The following is a 23,438-nucleotide window of genomic DNA, read 5'->3' as shown; positions in this document are numbered from 1 at the left end:
CCTCCTCTGAATTCCCCTGAATGAACAGTCTTCTTATACAACAGCAACTACCTGTCCCTCTCACAATGTATGGGACCAATATCAGCAAAACCACTGCAGTGGCAACAACAGCAGAAAGAAGTATATCCAATTTATTACATTAGCAAATAACATACACAATGTACAGGATTTGTCAAACATGTGATGAATACCAAGGAAAGCCATTTATTTACAGTGTCACAGTGTATGTACAGAAATAACTTTAAAAAAATGCCACTTTAATGAGTTTAGTTCATTGATAGCAAACAGGCCTTCAGTCATACATCATCAAGTCCAGTTCAGATTACTTCTGCTGTCAGGATACGCTCAGACTATCCTTCAGTGACAAGTACTGCAGAAAGAAGGAAAATAAACTCATTAAAAGTTAATTTACTGCCAAGTTATACATTGGGTGAGCTGGGTTTACAATAAGGGTTCTTTGTGCACATTACTCCACATCTTAGCACCTTTTATATCCTCTGGAGCTGCAGGGTGCTAGCAGTGATGCAGGATGTAAGTTAACTAGTTAAAAGATAAATTAAGGGATTCAATTGGTACAAAAGGTTGAAGGCAGCTAAATATGCTAAAAAAGTATTACTGATGTATGCCCCCAATACACAGGCCATGATTGTAGAGGGAAAAAAACATGTAGATACTGCAGCTACAGTATCCGTGCTGCTTCACAGCCTTCTGGACAGCTACTGATACTGCAAATACACTGTGGTTATCATTCAGGTACAGGTTCTTACAAAGTAGGGTTTTTTTTTTTTTCTAGAACTGATGCTTCTTGTACTATGTACTGCCTTATTTTGGAGGTCACAAAATAAATTCTGTCTTGCAGCAGAGGCTTTTTTTTTTTGTTTACAGCAGGAGACTGCCATTGCAGAATAAATGCAGGGAAACACCACATTTCCCCCTAGCTCCGTCTTACCTTTTTCCTGCTGCCAATGGCCTGTTGGAGCCAGACCAGCTCCATGGTCAGGGTGTTTCTATGGAGACGTAAGGCCTCTGGGGTACAGGGCACCTCCTGAGCCAAGCAGTACTGCCGGGGACCTGAAGGAGGGATGGCAAATTCAAAATGACTGATAAGGCATCTAATCTATAGGTCACACATCTGTTTGCAACCCACACATGTGTTTTACACAAAAGTCAAATTTGCATAAATCCTGTAGGTAAATACTGATTTTCTGTTTTGTTTCATCTTCTCTTTTTGCTTTTTTAAAAGTCAAAATGTGGTGAGGTAGATGAACTTGTACACAAAGCTTTGCTCCCATTTAGACAATTGTCTTGAAGTTAAATAAAACAACTGAAGTAGGTTAAAACTAGTAATAATGTCAACCCAATGGCAGTTTTCTATCTGTGGATCTATTTTAAGAAAACAAAGGCCTAAACTCCATGCTCAACTAATTGTCTTTTTAAAATGGATATTGTTTGCAATGCTTACACAACAAGATTAGTGCTATTTTTTATGTATTTCATAGGCTTAAATGACTGAATAATTGTTAGTTAAAGCCACAAATAAGATGCAACATTGTACCTCTGTTATAAATGAAAATGATATACAGTATGGAGACACACACAATATAAGTGATCTCATTTCAATAACAATGAATTGGGACTATGTTCACTCTCACCTTTGTGAGAGTGAACATAGTTCATGTCCAGCTCCAAGCTGCTCCAGACGGTGGTGGAGTCTCCATCTTTCTCCCCCACAGTGCTCTCTTTCTGTTCCTCTTCATCCCCTATAACATTGCTGCTGTGGAAATAGTCATTAGAAACAGAGGTATGTCCTTTGGATTGTGAATCATCTCTCTCTGCTTCTATCTTCTCCAGCAGGACCCGGTGACCTCCTCTCTCCTCTGATAAGGATGCTGATGATGGTCTCGGGGGATTGGCACTGACATCTAGTCCTGGATTTGACACGCTGCTGGCTCGTAGAAATGGGCCGTCCTGAAGATGCATGGGCAAAGGCATGAGAAAAGCACCGATAAACTAATTAACTCACACTCTCACAACATTTTCAGTTACTTACAGTGTATGAGAAGTGGGGAATGGGGATGACCGTCTCCCTCCACTCTACATGGGCCAAGCCTCCATCTATCTCTTTCACGATTTCTTCAAAGTCTTCTCGCGCACAACGGACTTCGTTTCTCACCAAGTATCCACGTGCAGATGCCTACCGAGGACACAGTAAACGGTAGCTGGTAGCCCTCAACAACTAGCTAGCTGGCTAACTTTAGTTACGTAAATGATAAAAAAAATAGCTATGTATCACAGAGTTAGCAAATCAGCTAAACAGCCCGAACTAGCAAAAAAAAGCAACTGGCTTGAATTACTGCAGCTATAAAGACGCAACTTTGTGTTTTACAGCTTAAAAGTAGGCTAATTAGATAGGTATATGTGCAGTTTAGTGTCCCAAATTCCCCATACAATGTCCTTAATTAATTATGAACCTGCTAAACCACCGGTGCCACCCTAACTCTAACCCTAACCTATCTCAAATAAGTAAAATAAAAAATAATTTGGGACACTAAACTGCACGTATACCAATTAGATAGCTAACCTCATTACCTGAAAACAGGTGAGTGTCTTCTCCCATTTGCTTCTATCCATTGCTATGGTGACGGGATAGCGTAACATTCATGGATCTATATAAAACCGGTAACATCCATAGACATATAAACGTAACATCGGAGAGCGGGAGATGAACTCAAACTTTTGATTTTGTTCCGGTGTCACACTAAAAGAATAAAAGCCTCCTTGTTTAATGTTACTAACGGCCGGTGTTCCGGTTTAGCTCTTAGTTTAATATACTGCCGTAAATACAATACAGGACAATGTTGTTTGCTTTACAATTGAAACTGTATTTAAACTACCGATGTGATTGGAGTAAAACCATCGTTATGTAGCTATGTGTTGTTATATTTTGGTAAAACGTGGGCGGAAGTGACCTTGTGTTGTATACCCGGTATTCAGTTTGCAATGTTGCTGCTCGTCACATGGCACTTTTTCTCAAAGTTTTCCGCCACAACTAACGAAAATGATTAGTGGTTCAAATCAGAGGACGTTGTTCCAGACTTGGGGTGCATCCGTCCCTCCAAACAAAGTTGTTCAATCAAACAAAGATGACAAGAAAGCCGCTGGACGGCGCAGAACAACCCCAAGCAACACTGCGCAGGTAACTACAACACACCCTCCTCAAAATCGCCTATGGGCTCAAATAGGTCAGGGGTCCACACACACAACAGTGAACCCGGTGAGGACAGAGGACCCTAAACCTGAGTATGAAGATCAAGATGACGACGATGATCTGATGGTGGTCGCTGTTTATGAAGCTGAAAAGAGCCTACACCTTGGCAATGCTAACTATTTTCAGTATGACAACCCTGTAGGAACAGAGAGCACTGGCCTCTCTCCCATCCCGTCAGGTGGGCAAACATACCCAGACTTCCCTGGCCTTGACAGCTCCTCAGCTCAGGTATGGATTTACCCCACCAACTATCCCATCCGGGAGTACCAGCTGAAGATATCAGAAGCTGCTCTGTTTCAGAACACACTAGTGTGTCTTCCCACTGGTCTGGGAAAGACCTTTATAGCCTCTGTGGTTATGTACAACTTCTACCGCTGGTATCCATCGGGGAAGATTGTGTTTATGGCTCCCACCAAACCTCTGGTGGCACAGCAGATTGAGGCCTGTTATAAAGTGATGGGGATCCCACAGGCACACATGGCTGAGCTGACAGGTAACAATCATGACATAAAAACCATGACACCCATCTTTCTTCTTTTAGCCTTTATTAACAAGAGTCCGTCTCCTTATCCGCAGGCACAACAGCAGCAAAGCATAGACAGGTGGTGTGGAGGACCAAGCGCGTCTTCTTCCTCACCCCTCAGGTCATGGTGAACGATCTGTCCAGAGAAACCTGTCCTGCCCAGCAGGTCAAGTGTGTGGTGATCGATGAAGCCCACAAGGCGCAGGGCAACCATGCCTACAGTCAGGTAAACAAACCTGTCACTCATGATTACAGCTTGTCGTTCAATTCAGTTACATGTCACTGCTGACTATATTTTCAGGTTATGTTTTACTTGCCAAGTTCAATTCTGCTTGTGAACCTCCAATAAAGTGATTTTAAATTGATAATCCACCAAAAATATCTCCTCACAAAGTAATACTCACTCTTGAAATGGGGTTGTAAAGAAGTCTTATGCAGATAATGGAGGCTTTGTGTCTTGACAGCAATATAAAACTTTATTCACTTTTATTAGTTTATTCCCTAGTGTGATTGGGTGACAAAATACTGTATACCAAGGTAGCTATCCACATAAAATCTGGTTGTACTACTAGACATTCGTGGGCAATATTGCAAATCAATGAGCAGGGCTGCTCATGGCAATGTTTATATGATTAAGTAGTAATACCACAGTGTAGAAATACTCTGTTACAAGTAAAAGTCCTTCATTCAAAATCCTAAGTAAGTAGAAGTACAAAAGTATTCGCCTCAAAATGCACTTAAAGTACCAAAAGTAAAATTACTTATATGCACAATGGTCAATTTCAAAATACTTTGAAATAGTTTAATTACAAACTTTGATGTTGCAGCTGATAAAGGTGGAGCTCATTTATTTACTGTATGTACTGCTGGGTAGTTTAATCTATAAAGTAGCATAAAATGGAAAGACTCAAATTTGTTCATCGTACAGTACTTGAATAAAAGTACTTAGTAAAAGTTTACTTAGTTACTTTCACCACTAACGGTGATTGAGGCCTTTAACTATTCTTTTGACTTCTATTTCCTAGCTGGGGGTGCCTCTTTAGGTTTGCATTCTAACATTCTAATCTTTCAGTTAGTACAATATTTGAACTATGGCAATAAAGTTCTAACAATGTCTTGTTCTTGCTCTTCTCCCTGTTACTCAGGTGATCAGACAGCTCTGCAGCCAGACTCTGCAATTCCGCATCCTTGCCCTTAGTGCAACTCCAGGGGCAGATACAAAGGTAGGGACAATATATTATCTGTGTCTATAAATCTTTTTTTTTTTTTTTTTTTCTTCAACAGCCTCATGTGACCTAATAATAAAAATGCTCCATTTAACTAATCTAAAATCCAATTCCATCTTTCCTCTGTTACTCTATCCCTGCAGTCGGTGCAGTCAGTGATCTCTAATTTGCTCATTTCCCACATTGAGCTGCGTTCAGAAGAGAGCCCAGACATCCAGGCCCATTCCCACCAGCGCAGTGTGGAGAAAGTGGTAGTTCCTCTGGGAGAGGCCCTTTCTGCTCACCAGGTGCGCTACCTACAGGTAGGCACAAGCAATTTAGCATATTTAGCAAAATTCCTTCTTATCTTTAAAGTGACACTTCCCCTCCAAAATCAAAAATACATGTTTCCTCTTATCTCTATTGCTATTTAACAATCTAGATTGTGTTGGTGTGAGTTGCTCAGTGTTGAAGATATTTGGCCGTAAAGATGTCTGCCTTCTCTCGAATACAATATAACTAGATTGCACTTGTGGTGCTCAAAGCGCCAACAAAAATACATTTGAAAAACTCAACAGCAATGTCTCCTTTCATATCAATACAAATCATTACCCGTTTACTCAAGATAATCCATAGACCTGGTTTTGAGCAATTTCATGTAGGCACTCTTTTCTGTCTACCAAACTACACCAACCTACAGTATCACCGCACAGAAAAAAAGCATACTCGTGGAGGAGAAGCTCGTGACCGGCGAGATGTAAAGATTAATGGCGTCCTCCTCGGCTGAGCTGTAACATTAGTTTGCTACAAATAAACATCTGACATAACAATCAGAGTTTAGGGGATATAAAGAAGGTCACTTTTTTTTATACAATACCAGCAACATTTCTTTCACTACTCAACTACTATATTAATTAATAAGTCAATCTTTATTGTCTGTGATATTTTCATTGTCTGATTGATATTCATAATAAATTCACCTGCATACCAGTGGAAAAAATTGATTCAAACTTAGACAAAAGTTAGTTTTATATGCCCACATTGGTCATGTTTGTTTTAGGTTTGTAGAGCATGTGACATCTTGTTTTTGGTGCTTTGCTGCCACCTTGTGGTCACTGTTTGCTTGCTTCTGTTGTAGAAAACCTTCCGCTGTGAAACTTTTTCTCAGCATCACATTCCCTCTGGCTGTGTGGTTTGTACTGGGTCTGTTAATATTAAATTAATTGATTTGTCTTGAAAGCAACATCCTGTCACACTCGATGGTCTGGCTTTCAGTGCTGGTGGTGGACTAAATGTTTCATTATTATTATGGACCCTACAGGCTCGCTCTCCCTGTCATGGGGTCGGTTTACTGTCTGTGTGTACTGTTGTGTAAACTACACCTCATCTGTCTCAACTGGCTGGACAGCTGGAATGTGACACCTGCATTTGAGAGTTTAGAACTGTTGTACATTAGCTCTGTTGGGTCTTTTTGTGTCTTTTCATCCCTCCCTTTTGATTATTTTTAGATTGTTTGTAATAATAGAACACTCCTTGCTTGTTCTTTAATTGGGTTGACTTTCATTTTTCACCTTGTCTTCATATTAACCGGATGGCGTCTGCAACCTGCTCGTTAACCTCCATTTCCCACTGCTCTGCCGTAATTTGACCAGACAGGACAAAACATAGAGGCAACACTGCACTCAGGTGTAAAATGAGCATCACTACAGTCATTCAGGCAGAATTTAATGATTGTTGAGCAAATCAGAAAAATGAACCAGTCATGCAGACAGGTTTTTGGGGCTAAGTCATGGGTTTTTCCTTTAGTTTGTGGCCCCTTTTATCACAGAGATTAGAGAGACCAGTAGCAGTATTTGTCCTTATCACCATTAAAGTAGCCTGCTGTTATCTTGTGTCTCAGCATTGTGATTGTGATTGAGCACGGATGGAGGTTTTATAGATAACACGTTTAATGTCAGTGAACATCTGGGCCACCGTGTCCAAGCCAGACCTGAGATATATATATATCCATCATAAAGTTTCACACTGTTATGTTGTAATGGACAATGATGGTGTAATTTAGGGCTTATGTTCTAGTGGCATTTCACATAAATCGAAAGTAAGTTGTTTTAATTTACTTAAACAAATGTGCAAGTTCTGTTTTTTTCATATCGCATGTCTATTCCCATCAGACAATGCAGTGTATTGTTTTGTCCAATAGGCTGCACTCTGATATACTATTGTGTGTGTTGGATCCTCGTGTTACTATGCTCCAGTAACTGAGCACCAGTTCTTCTTGTAAAAAGGGGTTATGTTATATGTATGAACAAAGCAGGGTGTGACCCCTTTTGTTTGCCATATTGGAGCCCATAAAAAGGAAGAAATACCCTTAATAGGGCTGGGCGGTAGTGAGAAAATCAGATACCTTGATATTGATATTCTTGACAATTGGTACTCTAACAAAATATCTTCACACTTAGATTTTAGATAAATAATCTTCAGTAATGTGGACATAATGTCTAAGTGGGGAAAAGGCAAATAATAGAACAGCTAGAACAGTCTGGTAAGTTCAGTACAAAAGTACTTATGTCATATCACAATATCCAAAATCTAAGACGATATCTAGCCTCGTATCACGATATCGATATAATATCGATATATTGCCCAGCCCTAACCCTTAAGAGAAATGCTGTAGTAAGTATACAGTACTTGTTGGGTACGTATGTATATGAAGCTGAATTCTTTTTTTAATTTTATTTTTTATTATTATTATTATACATTAGTAAAACATGTACATTTCACATATCAACACTGGAAGGATGTATTTAATAGACTATGAAAAGATTTTATTTTTGCTCTTTCCCAATAATTCATATTGCATTTGGCGAGGGATGATAATGAATACTCAAACTTCAGAGTGTAATCATGAGCTCCTCATTTCTGCAGTAATACTCCCAGAATTATGTAAAATGTGTATGTATTATGCATATAAGCCAAATAAAACTCAAATAAGCCCTGTACATTTCAAAATACAGGAGACAAGCACATTTAATTGAACAAAGAAATCCACAGTAGCTCTTGCTGTTGCACATTTTTACATTACAGCACACTTTTGCAAAACACTAAAACAATAAGCAAAAAGAAAGGGAAAAAAAAATCCTCACGCTTGATGTTTCCATATAACCAGGCTCTTAAAGGGGAAAACCAATCCACGTGTGTCATGGCTTTGCAAGGGTTTACTTTACACTACAGTTGTGATAGAGTATCATATCAACTTTACAATCATTTAATGCAAAAGAAATTCTTTGGATTTAGATGTCTTGATGTCAGCCAAACTGCTTGACTTTAAGACTGGGCAACCTTCCCAACCCAATACTAAATTTTTAGCGGTTAAATTCTTTGTTTTACATTTTTATTAAGTAAAATGAAACCAACTTTGAGCTGAATTTACACACATTTAATAGGCCTCATAATTGACCGCCTAAGCATTTCATAGGATGCCCAGGTCCTAGTATATCACACAGTGATGATTTGGCTAGTTCACTTCCAGTTTTATTTCACTCGCACCCAAGCAGTAACTATACATTTTTCAAACCAGAAACATTCCTACATTACTGTGAACTCAAGGTGGAGCTGGTTTGATGTGTATCACTTTGTTTTTTGTTTTAATTAAAAATATAGTGAAGATAATCTAAGATACTTCTTTTACTCTCCTTAGATTGGTGATAGAACATTAAAAACAGTTAAAATAGAATAGAATTCAGCATAGAGTACAATCACAGTAGAGAAATTCTCTGCGCTCTCTTTTCTTGGTAGCGTTGTTTTTACTCAGCAGCAGTGGTGTTTGCAATTCAGCAGGGAATGCATATTCACTAACCGAGTAGCAAGAAGAAAGAGCATGAGAAAGAGGTACATAAGTAACTATTCCTATGTGTGAATAGATTTGTAATGAGGAATGCATCGACTTGCATCATTTTCTTAAGAGAAAAGGATGTATATAATATATACCTACATTATGATTGTCATTCAGCTGTAAAATCAGTGAGGTTTTTTTTTTTTTTTTTTTTTTAGGGTTTGGTTTGTATAAGTGTGTCATTTGCTTTTACTCTGTAGCTGTACATTCACACACAAACACACATTAACATGTTATATTAATGTGTGTTTATTTTCTAAGTTAGTGTCACCTGTTGTGTTGAGCTTATTTATGGTTAAAGCCACCACTTCTGGTCTAGATGTCTATCGGGTTGTGTTGCATGTTGCAGATCCCCTTCCCAAACCACCATACCAACGGCTGAACGTACCCTACGATTGGGTTATGTTAGTGGTCCAGCTACTGTAATATCTGGCTCATTTATTGTTAATTATCTGGTAAATGTTGCACTCACTGATGGAACAATGTAACCGTTTATGCAGTGGGACCGGCTTCACATTGTAACCTGAATTAAATCACGTAGTCCAGAGATAAATAAATGGTGGCTCAATCAAGTTAAAATCCATCCATCTTCGTCCGCTTATCCGGTGTCGGGTCGCGGGGGGAGCAGCTCCAGCAGGGGACCCCAAACTTCCCTTTCCCGAGCAACATTAACCAGCTCCGACTGGGGATCCCGAGGTTCCCAGGCCAGGTTGGAGATATAATCCCTCCACCTAGTCCTGGGTCTTCCCGAGGCCTTCCCAGCTGGGCGTGCCTGGAACACCTCCCTAGGGAGGCGCCCAGGGGCATCCTTACCAGATGCCCGAACCACCTCAACTGGCTCCTTCGGCGCAAAGGAGCAGCGGCTCTACTCCGAGCTCCTCACGGATGACTGAGCTTCTCACCCCCTATCTCTAAGGGAGACGCCAGCCACCCTCCTGAGGAAACCCATTTCGCCGCTTGTACCCTGGATCTCGCTCTTTCGGTCATGACCCAGCCTTCATGACCATAGGTGAGGGTAGGAACGAAAACTGACCGGTAGATCGAGAGCTTTGCCTTCTGGCTCAGCTCTCTTTTCGTCCAACGGTGCGATAGATTGAATGCAATACCGCACCCGTTACCAATCTCCCGCTCCATTGTCCCTCACTCGCGAACAAAACCCCAAGGTACTTGAACTCCTTCACTTGGGGTAAGGACTCATTCCCTACCTGGAGAAGGCATTCCATCGGTTTCCTGCTGAGAACCATGGCCTCCGATTTAGAGGTGCTGATCCTCATCCCAACCGCTTGACACTCGGTTGCGAACCGTCCAGTGAGTGCTGAAGGTAGGCCGATGATGCCATCAGGACCACATCATCTGCAAAGAGCAGCGATGAGATCCCCAGCCCACCAAACTGCAACCCCTCCCCAATCGATATCCTGTCCATAAATATTACAAACAGGATTGGTGACAAAGCGCAGCCCTGGCGGAGGCCAACCCTCACCTGAAACGAGTCCGACTTACTACCGAGAACCCGGACACAGCTCTCACTTTGGTCATACAGAGATTGGATGGAAGTTAAAATGACCTCGGAAAACTAGAGAATGACAATCTATTGTTTGTGTGTATGGTGTGTATTGACCTTTTTATACCACATGAAAAGACGTGACAGAAATGGAGCATGCTATGCATGTCCACTAAAAACCCTCTTCTGCTGTGATAAGACAGGCTGTTGCATGTTTCCGACAGCAAACAATGTTCACTGTGTTTATAGAGCACTAAGAGTTAAAATTATTTAAACTTTTAACTAGAGGGCACAGTGCTGAGTGAAGATTTTTTTTTTTCACTTCAGTGTAAGAGCAGGAGTTAAATGCTATGCTTCACCTTAACATACAGGTTGTGTCCATGAGAGTATGGCAGTGGTTTGATTCAGTTTTTATGGGTGAAAATGAGGATCTATCTCAATGAACATGATTGAAGGGTAGAGTAAAGGCTGAGGTTTTTTTCATTTCTCAGGTAGAGGTGTGTTGACTAAAGATTGAGGCTGTAGCTGAGCTGCAGCAGTGTTAAGGGAGTCTTATGCGACTCAAGGGTCACAGATGATTTGCTTAATATGCTGTATCTTCTCGTGCCTCAGCGTCGCTCTAGGAACCAGATCTCATTCTGACGGTTGATGTGAGCAGGGTTGGTGTAACCGGCCACAATGAACGAGTCATTGACATACGCACCAGGAGAGTCCATCTGCTCAGCCATGGCATTAATCTGATTAATGATGGTCACTTCATTGGTGGGACCAGTAAATGGCCTGGAAGAAGGAGGGAGTGGTGCATGAGTATGAGGAATCAAATGTCCATGTTCCAAGCAGAAAAAAGGCCAAGCAGCATTCATTTTAGAACTATTCATTAATCAATGTTAGCTGCCATTGCTTACAAAAAGAGGGAATTAATTCAGCAATAATACAAGTGTAATTTTTATTTTATTCTCTACTGACCTTGTGTATACAGTAGTGGCGGGCCACATCTCTATGGTGATCTCATCGTCTTGAGGTTGTGGGGGCTGGGCCTGATAATCAATGGGAAGGTAATAGGCCACAGTGACGTCATGGGAGACCACAGAATGGTTCTCATTTGTGCGCACCACTGTGATGATGGGCAGCGTCATGCCGAGGTAGTCACCTAGAGATAAAAAATAAATAAAAATGAAGACAAGGCTGGGACAGAACCTGATTGTATGTGTTAGATGGTTCCTTGCTTGTGGACTTACCCAAGGTGTTCTGCTGGCAGATGTATCTCATTATCCTCATAAAACCATAGCAGATGCTCTGTTCATAAGTGTCCTCACGCATTGTTATACAAGCCCAGTGGCCCTTTTCGTAGTGACGTTTCTCATACAGCAGCTCCCCACACTGTAAAAAGTACAGATGATGAAAGACAAGAGAAAATGGAGTTAGAACTTTAGGTACTCAATCATGAATAATGTGGGTAAATTAAATGAAGTATTCTAATAAAACTGTGATCTGTAACATTTGCTATTAAACTGGAATCGAGAATGCCAGAAAATACTCTAGACAAATGAAAAGCTAATTGCTGTCTGCAAGATTGATTTGTAAGTAACCCCTAACATTTATAAGTCAAGTCAAGTCATTTTATTTGTATAGCACATTTAAACGAACAACAGTTGACCCAAAGTGCTTTACAGGTAGAACAGGGAAGGCAGAGACAATATGCCTTAAAAATACATAATCGTATGTGCAAGGTACCATGAATATAAATAGGCAAAGAAAGAATTAATAATGTAACATAGAATAAAACAACAAAGGAACAATGTTTGTATAAACCTCTATTTGGACAGAATACATTTTACAAGGTGGTGTAATTATTACTGGTGCGTCTCTGTGATTTTTATCGGCTACATCAGTGAGTTTTACAGACAAATTATGGCTGCGTAATTAATCCAATATTAATCGCAATCACGATTTTGGCTTCCCACAATTCAATGAACATTATCAGACTGTGGTATTGACGTATAAAATGTGTGTTCCGCTCATAGCAAACTCTGCTGCATATCACATCAAGCGCTTCCTAAACTAACAGCACGACTAACTGGCATTATGCACGGTTGTTCACTGTTCAAGAGTCATTTTGGTTTGGTAAAACCCAATACTTAGGCAACGAATGAATATCCAAATAGTCAAATATTTGGGTCCAGCCCTAATTGTTTTGATGCACAGATTTGTACATTAGCAGGAATGTAGCACAACATTGAAGTGAAAGCAGTGATGTGTTTATTTAAATGTGAAAGTGCAATAAAAAAATATTTTGTCGCTAAAATCAATGAATAATCGTGATTGATTAAAATAATCTGCCATAATCGTGCAGCCCTACTGTAAATATTCTGTTGGCTTTAACCTACTGTTAAATATCCAGAAAAGTATGTTCAGTTAAAGCATTACTTCAAAATCTTATTTTTACAGTCACTGCTTCCAATTCATATCTTAGAACTTTTCTAAATATTTCCACACAGATGAATAAGTGAGGAAAATAATACTTTTTTTCATACTAAAAGTATATATTTATTTGATCATTTTATTCAGACACCGTCTAAGCGCAGTCACCACTGCAGATCAGGTGTATAACCTACTGACTGAGGTCTGCTGGCTGTCAACGTGCTGTCCTTTTACAAGGCTTCTCCAAGAATAGGGTGCCATGATTGTCTTTTGTTTAACCAGTCTCCAGCCAAGTTTTAATGAACTAATTAACTCAAGTTAAACCAATTAGCCCTCTTTATTTATAGGCCCCCTAAGGAGTTTAAATGGCTTATTGTATTGTGTGACACGGTCATCTTGTTGAAAATAAATAGCTGACCCATACTTACCCTTTTTATATAGACCATGGACATGTATAAAAAGACGGGGTAACACAAGCTGAAAGTGTATATGCATTGTTTGTCATGGTCATAGTAGTAAGTATGAGCTAGATACCTTCTCTTTGCGTGTGAGGAGAGTGAAAGGGATGTGTTCTCTGTTACCACGTCCTTGGTTGTTGGTGGTTAGCTGTTGAATGGGCTGTGCCATTTCTGTCAACAGACAAACAAACAACACTTTAAACAGTGGTACAAAAATAAAGTATTGTTTTATAAGAGCAAGAGCGTTTTTCACTTACTAACCACATACAAACAGTACATATATTTCCATACAAACTTTTTTCCATTCACTTCATATCTACACTTGCCGTCTCCTGTCTAATCTGTATAAAACATCCTCACTTCCAGTAATCTACTGACAGGCAGCATTGGTAATTTTTGTGAGAAAAGGCTGCCAGATGGGTAGAGCACTCTGCCAGGATGTCACAGAGAGTCATGTTTATTAGAGCTGATGGAAAGAACACTGACTAAAGCTGCCCAAGGCGAGATATAGATTGGTATTCACACAGCCAGTAGCCAATGTTTTTGAAATACTCGTGCATGATATTTCACCGATTACCTTAACCTTCATGAAGTTTAAGAGCATTTTATGTATCGGCAATGTAGTTTACCCCTTATGGAACTGTGTGGGACAACTTTTATCCAATCATAGAGTTCACTACCTTACTCACATGTTCGCAACTCATCCACTGCGTTGTCATTACATTAAACCCTAACAGCATTAACACAACCCAGCCTCCTTTATGGTTATATTATGCCCATGTTGTCGGATCAAATAATGCCATTATGTTCTTTGGTTGAGCTGTCAAATACAAGTCAGTCAAGGTGAACCCCGTTCAATCACATTTTGTCAATTAATATCATGGAGGACAACTGGGTCAGAGGGACCTGCGGTATTTAGGTGATCAATCCTTTAACGTGTGTGTGTGTGTGTGTGTGTGTGTGTGTGTGTGTGTGTGTGTGTGTGTGTGTGTGTGTGTGTGTGTGTGTGTGTGTGTGTGTGTGTGTGTGTGTGTGTGTGTGTGTGTGTGTGTGTGTGTGTGTGTGTGTGTGTGTGTGTGGTACGAAACTCATTTAGCAGGATGTCATGGACTCAAGCTTACACTGTAAATCACTGATTAGGAGGAGTAGCTCAGCATGGGTAGAGCCTAGGGCTGGGCGATATATCGATATTATATCGATATTGTGATATGAGACTAGATATCGTCTTAGATTTTGGATATCGTGATATGACATCAGTGTCTTTTCCTGGTTTTAAAGGCTGCATTACAGTAAAGTGATGTACTTTTCTGAACTTACCTGACTGTTCTAGCTGTTCTATTATTAATGATTATTTATCTAAAATCTAAGTGTGAAGATATTTTGCGAGAGCACCAACTGTCAACTCTAAAATATATCGCCGCAATATCTATATCGAGGTATTTGATCAAGAATATCATGATATCTGATTTTCTCTATATCGCCCAGCCCTAGTAGAGCCACTCAGTGTTGACGCAGAACAGTCAACACACTTATTTTTTATTTTTGTACCTGAGCTTTCTAATCAATACAGGGCTGTAGTCATGACCCACTTTCAGTCTGGCTACTGAAAACTACTAGCCTCTGGTCTGCAATGTTAATTTTTCATCATTTTTTACTGAAAAATGCCACATCATTTAGAGATATTCTGTTCATAATCCGCAACATCCGCAACCCATTCAACAACTACACTTTCCATGGGCTTCAGACTTTTCCTTACATGCCATTATACTTTACAGTGGCACCACTTTTCAAACAGGGTGTGCAATGCATATTCTTATTAAATTAGCTGTATAATATACAAAATGTATGTATTTGTTTTACATTGAACCTACAGTGGGTACGGAAAGTATTCAGACCCCTTTACAGTTTTCACTCTTTGTTGCATTGCAGCCATTTGCTAAAATCAAAAAAGTTAATTTTATTTGTCATTAATGTACACTCAGCACCCCATCACTCAGCACCCCATCTTGACAGAAAAAAAACAAATGTAGAAATTTTTGCAAATTTATTAAAAAAGAAAAACTGAAATATCACATGGTCATAAGTATTCAGACCCTTTGCTCAGTATTGAGTAGAAGTACCCTTTTGAGCTAGTACAGCCATGAGTCTTCTTGGAAATGATGCAACAAGTTCTTCACACCTGGATTTGGGGATTCTCTGCCATTCTTCCTTGCAGTTCTGTCAGCTTGGATGGTGAACGTTGGTGGACAGCCATTTTCAGGTCTCTCCAGAGATGCCCATTTGGGTTTAGGTCAGGGTTCTGGCTGGGCCAGTCAAGAATGGTCACAGAGTTGTTCCGAAGCCACTCCTTTGTTATTTTAGCTGTGTGCTTAGGGTCATTGTCTTGTTGGAAGGTGAACCTTCGGCCCAGATGAGGTTTTCTTCCAGGATATCTCTGTACTTGGCCGCATTCATCTTTCCTTCAATTGCAACCAGTTGTCCTGTCCCTGCAGCTGAAACACCCCCATAGCATGATGCTGCCACCACCATGTTTCACTGTTGGGATTTTATTGGGCAGGTGATGAGCAGTGCCTGGTTTTCTCCACACATACCGCTTAGAATTAACGCCAAAAAGTTCAATCTTGGTCTCATCAGACCAGAGAATCTTATTTCTCATAGTCTGGGAGTCCTTCATGTGTTTTTTGGCAAACTCTATGCAGGCTTTCATGTGTCTTGCACTGAGGAGAGGCTTCCGTCGGGTCACTCTGCCATAAAGTCCAGACTGGTGGAGGGCTGCAGTGATAGTTGTGACAGTGACTTTGTGGAACTTTCTCCCATCTCCCTACTGCATCTTTGGAGCTCAGCCACAGTGATCTTTGGGTTCTTCTTTACCTCTCTCACCAAGGCTCTTCTCCCACGATTGCTCAGTTTGGCTGGACGGCCAGGTCTAGGAAGAGTTCTGGTCGTCCCAAACTTCTTCCATTTAAGGATTATGGAGGCCACTGTGCTCTTAGGAACCTTGAGTGCTGCAGAAATTATTTTAACCTTTTTTTTTTTTTTTTTTTTTTTAACCATGGCCAGATCTGTGCCTTGCCACAATTCTGTCTCTGAGCTCCTTGGGCAGTTCCTTTGACTTCATGATTCTCATTTGCTCTGACATGCACTGTGAGGTGTAAAGTCTTATATAGACAGGTGTATGCCTTTCCTAATCAAGTCCAATCAGTTTAATTAAACACAGCTGGACTCCAATGAAGGAGTAGAACCATCTCAAGGAGGATCAGAAGAAATGGACAGCATGTGAGTTAAATATGAGTGTCACAGCAAAGGGTTTGAATACTTTCTGTTTTTTCTGTCAAGATGGGGTGCTGAGTGTACATCAATGAGAAATAAAATGAACTTTTTTGATTTTAGCAAATGGCTGCAATGAAACGGAGTGAAAAATGTAAAGGGGTCTGAATACTTTCCGTACCCACTGTATGTCAGAAACGGATACAGGAAGTGTTCAAATGTTATCAGCAGTACTACACATGGATTTAGCTCAGAATTTGAACGGAAGGGTTAGCAGAACTGCAAGAAACCCATAAGTAGGGTTAGAGTCCAGTTCACTATAGTAAGTGGTGAGTGTCTATTTGTAGCTTTTGTGTAAAGTTAATACAATGCAATGTGATGCACAATAGTTGGAAATTGTGACAAATGATTAAAATGTATCAAGACTGAGGCCCATTGTGGTTTCACATCAGATGTCAGTTGATTGAGTTTAGTAGGTTGAAACGTAAGATCTGTGTATTTATTCCGTGTCATGTTAAGTAGGGTTTATTTGGCAGAAGAACATGCTGTTTCATTTGTTTTTAGTTTTTTGGGTGTGCTAAGGCACTTATCATCAATATTTATGAAGAGAGACTAAGACAAGGTCATCGTTTTATACAATAACTTTTCACTTAGGAAGTTGAAAACACAGTGCAGTGGCCATTTTGAGAGCGCTCTTGGCCTGAATCTTTAAAGCAATAAATTCCATCTTGTTTACAAGCTAGAAGCCCATCCTGACTCCACATCAGTTGATGATTTCTGCTCATCTGACCTCCTTTTACTGAGCCATTATGAATATCCATTGCGAATAATATGGTCTTTGTTTCAAGCAAAGAGCTAGACTGAGAAGGCATGAAAAGCATACAGTCTGTAAAGAGCTTGTGTACAGTACTAATAGGTGTACTACATGAGTCAAATAATTTATTTTAAGGAAATGAAATTACATGAGCAAAGAAGTCCTGAGGATGGTTTAGCAGTCTAGTGGAAAGTATAATTTTCTACTCATATGCTGGTATGGACATTTATGGCTAGGAGCAAAAGCAAGAAACACTGATAGTTAAAGTAATATTCTCAAAGATGGTGATTGGCCCACTGATGAAAACTCTTACATATTTGCAGTATTATGAACTGGCTGTCTGTGTCAACATTCGAGGAAAAAAAAAAAAAATCACAAGCGGCGCACAATTAGTGACGTGTTTTCCATCCGCCAGCAGTGTTTGGTCCACCAGAGAGGGTAGGTGGAGCTAATCCAACAGACTCGCTCTTCAACTCTGAAGCAATTACTAATTATCGCCATAGATGCCGCCAAAAAGAATGAAACGAAGATCTTCGAGATTGTAACTTTAACACTTCCAGCAAAATTATATGGAACCCACAGAGACAGCTGGTGGAGCTGTACACCACACAAACCAGGAGAAAAGCAACATTAGCAGTTGAGGACTCTTCACACGCCAGACCGCCTGAGTGTATGTGAACACATCCTTAAGGAAGTTGAGCCAAAGCACCCTAACTGAAGTCAAACATCATGTGTCTATAGTTGTTAATTTTACTTATCTGTACACATCATGTTTATATCCCAAAGAAGAACAAAACAAATGTGTTTTGTTCAGCTCAAAGACTTGTATGTCTCATTTTTCTCTGTTAATAAATTTGCTAAACCTAAACCATATAGTTGTGGCATTTTTTTACTGTAAAAACAACTAGTTGGTAGCTACGTTGGAATTAAATTTGTAGCTAAAGCTAATGATAGTCAATTAAATAACCCCAAACCGGTAGCAAAGCATAGCTCCCACATCACCCCTGTCCACCCTACTTTATCCCTATCAGGGCAAAGGAGTTTAGTGTGGCCTTAGCCGGTGTCCTTAGCAACAGTATTGCCATCCAAGACTTAGCAGTCCAGTACAGTACCAATACAGGCAAGGTAGTTAATCCCCACTGAGTCCGAAATTTTGTACTAAGTCCTCAACTAGTGCTGTGGTCTAAGAACGGGGGGAGGAGAATGAATGCGCCAGTCTGTGTTACTGGATTTTAAGTGGGCACGTACAGTAGTTTGTTGACAAATAGCCTAGATTAATAAGTATTTACCATACACCAGTTGAACTATTAAAGAAGGCTTTGATGGTCTCTTTAATGTTTTGTGACCTACACAGGGAAGTAAGATATCAAAAGTCTTTCTGTAAAAATAGCATTTTATTGCTGTGAAGCGTGAATTGAGTTGTTAAAGTTTAGACTCCTCAAGCTACAAATCAACAAAATCAGTCATTAATTGAAGGCAAAGAAAAACTGATTTTAATTCAGATACGTTTGAGGTATATTCATATATATGTTCAACAATGTTCCAGAGAAAATGTTAGAATGGTAATAGACTTTGGTGATGAGCCCATGGAAATATCAGTGACTGAATTAAATTATTTCCCCCTTTTTGTTTATGTGATTTCACAACAAACACTTAAAATAAAAGAAATACATTTTTCGACGAAAAGCTATGTTACCTCTACAAAATAAATAAGAAAATTAGACCGTAAAGACCAATTTAGACCATACTTGTTTGCACTTTGTGTTGCTACACAACTGCCTGAGGGACAGCTCAACTGCACGCTCAACCCAGACACCAGCCATTTTTTAAATCATCACGATATCAACTGCCGCAATAAACACATCACGAAAGGCTGAAACATATCGTCAAAGACACTCAGAGATTTTTTTGTGTTGTGAAAGAAAGCCTTTCATATTAAATTCATTGTTCAATTTGTTCATAAAATGAATGTTGGAAAGGATTTCCTTTCATTTGTTTAAAATTCAACAAGCAATTTGTTGTATTTTAGTACAATACTGAAAGCAGCAGAAATGCAATACTCAGTACACTTTAATATCAGTTTATTTATCGCCAGTTATTTCACACACTGTGATATACAAATGTGTGACGGTTGTAGTGTTCAACATGGCAACCTTTTCACCTAAAGTTCAAAGCAAATCCAGTCAATTAAAAATGACAAAAAACTCAAGCCCCATTTTGCCTGTGAATCTGCAGTCATAGGCTAAATATAGCACAAGTAAACAAAAAAAATACAATTACACACACACATACAATTGTAAATAGAGCCTGTCAATGTGGAAGGTGATAACTTGCAGTCTTTTAGTCAGCTTTACCTTACAAGTTCCAGGTCGTATGGCCAATTATGTTCTACAGTACTAAACTCAATACAGTTGAGTATACGTTTTTTTGTACATCCATGTAACCCCATTGAGTTACTAATGTGTCAGGCTATAGTTTCAAATCATAATCAGTTTTATATGTATACACATATACCTACAAACAATTTCACTCTGGTTTATCTTTGCTCTCAATGTACACATAAATAGATGTTTATAGTAGTTTACCTTCTTCAGCTTTGTTGTCATAGTTTTAGCTGCATGTCTGACTACTAGGTACAGATGTAATGTATATATATTTAAAGAAAATATCTATATAAACAACACAATGTCAATCAAATCAAAGGTGTAAAAGAACATTCTAACAATATGACGAAAAGTGTGAGTGGCCAGTGTTTATCACAGCATATTTTATTTGTTAGATTATCCTTTGCACTCCCCGGCAAAACAAAGAGCAGCCCTTCATTGGATGCAGCTTTGAACAGTTTGAACATTTTTTGCCTATTTTAACTTTGGGCAAGGTTGAAATAACCAAATCATTAAATAAACTGTAAAACAGATCCCGAATTACAGGAATTCTATACTCCAGTAAATAGGTGTGAACTAAACTACTAACCATGTACTTCGTGAGAGGCAATATCCCAGCAAAAAGTACGTTTTTGTTTTGTTTGACAATTGGGCACTTTTTATACCACATACATGTATATTATTCTATTTTACCATTATTTTCCAACAAATTCTAGTAATACAATACTATTAACCATACTATTACTGCTTTAGTATTATACCATACTCCCACAATAATACCACTATTATATTTGTATAATGTCTGTGAGATTTTACTGTCCTAATAGAATCCTTAAACCCACAAGAGGAAACGGGTATTTGCTATTTAATGCCTGATAACAACACAACAAGCCATTGTTTCTGTAGACTGGATCTTAGTGAAAGCTGTGCCTTACAAACACTATTTTCATGACTTAAGAAATGCTAATTTATATTCAGTGCTTATTCCGAACACCTCACTGTACTTGTGATCTGCATGTTTTGTGTGACAGGTGGACTTTCCCAATTGTTCCTAAAAATTTTCATGCAATTCACAACAGATCTGACCTTTTTTTTTGTTGCGGTAGTTATGGAACTATTTATGGAAAAACCACAGGAGCAGTTTGTGTTTTCTGATTTTGCAGACTATTAGCTACTTACATAATGGTGATATTTAACTATTTATCATCTTTCTGGGACTCAGCAGCAATTCTATGATCACACTTGAGGAAACACAGCTTTTCATTTGCCATTTTAATTACAGTCGTCTCCCTGCAAAAAGTTTAACTTATTTGTCTGTGTGCTGCAAAGTTTGGCCTTGCGTGTAATGGATTAACTTTCTTTTAATAACTATACAGTCCTATAGTTGTAACACACGTTTACCCAAAGGACAGGGACTGTAATGTCCTTGGTGGAACTGGTTTGTCTATCGTTAACTTATGTGCCTCACTGGAAACTAGGTCAGTGTACGTGCTGGTAGACTGCATTCACATACACTCAGGCAATCGTTAGACAGTCTGGCGAAAACGCAAGTCTTCCCATTCATTTTGAATGGGGGCAGTGTGTTACGGCTGCACCACCTTGTGCTGCCACAAGAAAGTTTTGAAAAAACAAAACGCAAGCACTTAACTAACCAGAACTATCTATAACCGCTGACTGTTTCTCCTGCAACAACTCCAGCACAAGACAGTCCCTTGTCTCTTCTCTTCTCCTTAAAATGAAAGTCCATTTTAAGTGCGACCAGAAATGTCAAGATCTATAAACTACCTGACGTTAAACAATAATTCTGATGTATGAAGTCTACTTGTGCTACATTGGGGGGGGTCAATGGAACGTGTCTTTAGTTTTCACTAGTCTGTAAACATCACGTTTATATCCCAAAGAAGACTAAAACAAACGTGTTTTGTTTAACTCAAAGACTTAGAGTTGTATGTCTCATTTTTTTCCTCGTCGTGTTTATTTATTTTTTTTACCTTGTGAAACTTCCACTTGGTGTCCCCTCGCTACGTTCTGCCAATATTGCAGCAGTTGGTCTGAGTGTTCATCTTCCTCCATGGCTTTTCCTTCTTCTTCGATGCTGCCGTTGCCCGAGTCTGTCAGTTGGTCTTCCGAGAAAGACTCGAGGTCCTCCAGTGTGATCACCCCGGGTTGGTCGGGCCCGCTGCTGTCACCACCACCGCCGCTCATTTGGCAGCCACCTTGATCCATTTCTGGTTTTTAACACTAGTACCTACAGAGGAAGAACAGCCTTAACTGGTTGACGAGAAACTCACTTATGAATCGCCGCCGCCGGTGAATTTACGCTTCGTTTTTCTTCGGACCTCGGCGTGTTGCTCGTCCAGATTAGGACAGGCGTTACTTTCTGGTTCACAAACCGGGTACTACGAAGCCTTCCTTTACACATTTAGCCATATGCATATCAGCAATGTTATGACTTCAACTAGTCGCTTCCTCTGGGCGCACTTTATATTCGCTAAAAACCAAGCAGTCGCCTCCCTCGCTGTAGCCGGAGGTGAATGCGATGTTTACAGGAGACGAGAGCGGACCACGTGACGCTGCTACAGCCCCTCCTCCCGCTGCTGCCCGAGATGATAAATAACCGAGACTTGATTTCATCCAGTAATCTCAAAGGAGCCAACATGTCAATAACAAAAGCATAGGTCTTCAACAGCATCTTAGCAGTAGTCTCCAAATGCATTTTGTGGTTATTTTTTCCTGATTTACTTGTGATATGCGAGCACAGGTGCCTATTTATTATGTGCTAGCCCATAGAGCTGCCCCTAATGATTATTTTCATTATCAATTCATCATTATATTTTCTTGATTAATTAATTAATCATTTAGACTACCAGAAAATAATGAAACATGTCTTCAAATAGCATTTTTTTGGTCTTAACCAAAAACAAAATATATCCTGTTCTATTTAAAATTATAAACGAATAAAAACAATACATTCTCTTATTTGAGAAGCTGGATTGGCATTTTTTCTTGACTAATAAATTACATTATTAATGAGTTAGTAAAATAGTATTCTGTTAATCAACTAGTCTATCAACCGACTAATAGTTTAGAAGTTGTATTTCTCGTCTACTATTTTATTGACTTTTTAAACTCTTATTTATTTTCTGTTGATTCAATTGTCATTGTAATTTAGTAACATTTTGGTTATTCATTAAACAAGCCATGGTTGATTTTTGTGTGTGTGAAGTTTTACACTTTAAACATCAACCTTTTTTAATTTAATTTTACATCAATATATATGAGAAAATCTATGACCACAAAAGTAATTTTTCAATTTCTTTTTTAATTTGACATATTTATTAATCCTGCAAGGTAATTTGTAATAAGTGATAACAATAATTAACTTTCTACTTGTCACTGTCAAGTTACATTGTAATAGGGGGTGCACTCTTTTAGGCTTCAGTCACAGGGACACCTTTAGTTCATGTTAAACCCTGTTTGTAGCAGTGTCACTTGCTTGCACGTACACATGTAATTATTTGCATCCCGACCCTTTAAGAAATCAATGAATGTCTTAACATCAGGACACCCGTTGGTAGAAGGCAAGGCAGCATGGAGTGAGTTGAGTGTGTGCATGTTCACATGTGAATGCATGACAGCCATGACTGTCTCTGTTATTGTAATAGCAGAGGGACTACACAACTACGGCCACATACACATACATTT

General features: G+C 39.3%; 3 protein-coding genes across 3 annotated transcripts in view; 1 reads left to right on the top strand and 2 right to left on the bottom strand.

Annotated features, from left to right (window-relative positions):
• Positions 1 to 115: 115 nt before the first annotated feature.
• iqcc (IQ motif containing C) lies at positions 116 to 2,776 on the bottom strand. The gene is made up of 5 exons (XM_028566675.1): positions 2,590 to 2,776; positions 2,051 to 2,194; positions 1,653 to 1,968; positions 950 to 1,071; positions 116 to 370 (listed from the first exon to the last, which is right to left on the bottom strand). Exons 1-5 carry the CDS (start codon positions 2,656 to 2,658, stop codon positions 335 to 337), a joined length of 687 nt encoding a protein of 228 aa, XP_028422476.1. The 5' UTR covers positions 2,659 to 2,776; the 3' UTR covers positions 116 to 334.
• Positions 2,583 to 23,438, top strand: part of fancm (FA complementation group M) — a 50,395-nt gene continuing 29,539 nt past the window's right edge. Inside the window, exons 1-4 of the mRNA XM_028566670.1 lie at positions 2,583 to 3,761; positions 3,845 to 4,017; positions 4,937 to 5,014; positions 5,161 to 5,319. Coding sequence (XP_028422471.1) covers positions 3,059 to 3,761; positions 3,845 to 4,017; positions 4,937 to 5,014; positions 5,161 to 5,319 — 1,113 coding nt within the window. The 5' untranslated portion in view covers positions 2,583 to 3,058. The remainder of the gene's footprint in view (positions 3,762 to 3,844; positions 4,018 to 4,936; positions 5,015 to 5,160; positions 5,320 to 23,438) is intronic.
• Positions 10,451 to 22,286, bottom strand: soul3 (heme-binding protein soul3). Its single transcript, XM_028566674.1, has 5 exons — positions 21,725 to 22,286; positions 13,345 to 13,439; positions 11,628 to 11,769; positions 11,356 to 11,539; positions 10,451 to 11,169 (listed from the first exon to the last, which is right to left on the bottom strand). The coding sequence occupies exons 1-5, from the start codon at positions 21,957 to 21,959 to the stop codon at positions 10,998 to 11,000; spliced, it is 828 nt and encodes a 275-aa protein (XP_028422475.1). The 5' UTR covers positions 21,960 to 22,286; the 3' UTR covers positions 10,451 to 10,997.

The sequence above is a fragment of the Perca flavescens genome, chromosome 20 (assembly GCF_004354835.1).
Source record: "Perca flavescens isolate YP-PL-M2 chromosome 20, PFLA_1.0, whole genome shotgun sequence".
Lineage (NCBI taxonomy): Eukaryota > Metazoa > Chordata > Actinopteri > Perciformes > Percidae > Perca > Perca flavescens.
The sequence above is the reverse complement of the archived record's forward strand: the minus strand, read 5'-3'. Positions and strand labels throughout refer to the sequence as shown.

Bases quoted from the DNA above. Each gene is read 5' to 3' on its own strand.
- iqcc (XM_028566675.1), bottom strand. From the start codon at position 2,658: ATGTTACGCTATCCCGTCACCATAGCAATGGATAGAAGCAAATGGGAG. The intron at 2,195-2,589 runs GTAATGAGGTTA...TGTCCTCGGTAG, and splicing joins AGACACTCACCTGTTTTCAG to GCATCTGCACGTGGATACTT. The intron at 371-949 runs GTAAGACGGAGC...TTCTTTCTGCAG, and splicing joins CCATTGGCAGCAGGAAAAAG to TACTTGTCACTGAAGGATAG.
- soul3 (XM_028566674.1), bottom strand. From the start codon at position 21,959: ATGGATCAAGGTGGCTGCCAAATGAGCGGCGGTGGTGGTGACAGCAGC. The intron at 11,770-13,344 runs GTATCTAGCTCA...TACTTTTTACAG, and splicing joins TCCTCACACGCAAAGAGAAG to TGTGGGGAGCTGCTGTATGA. The intron at 11,170-11,355 runs GTCAGTAGAGAA...TCCTTCTTCCAG, and splicing joins GCCACTACTGTATACACAAG to GCCATTTACTGGTCCCACCA.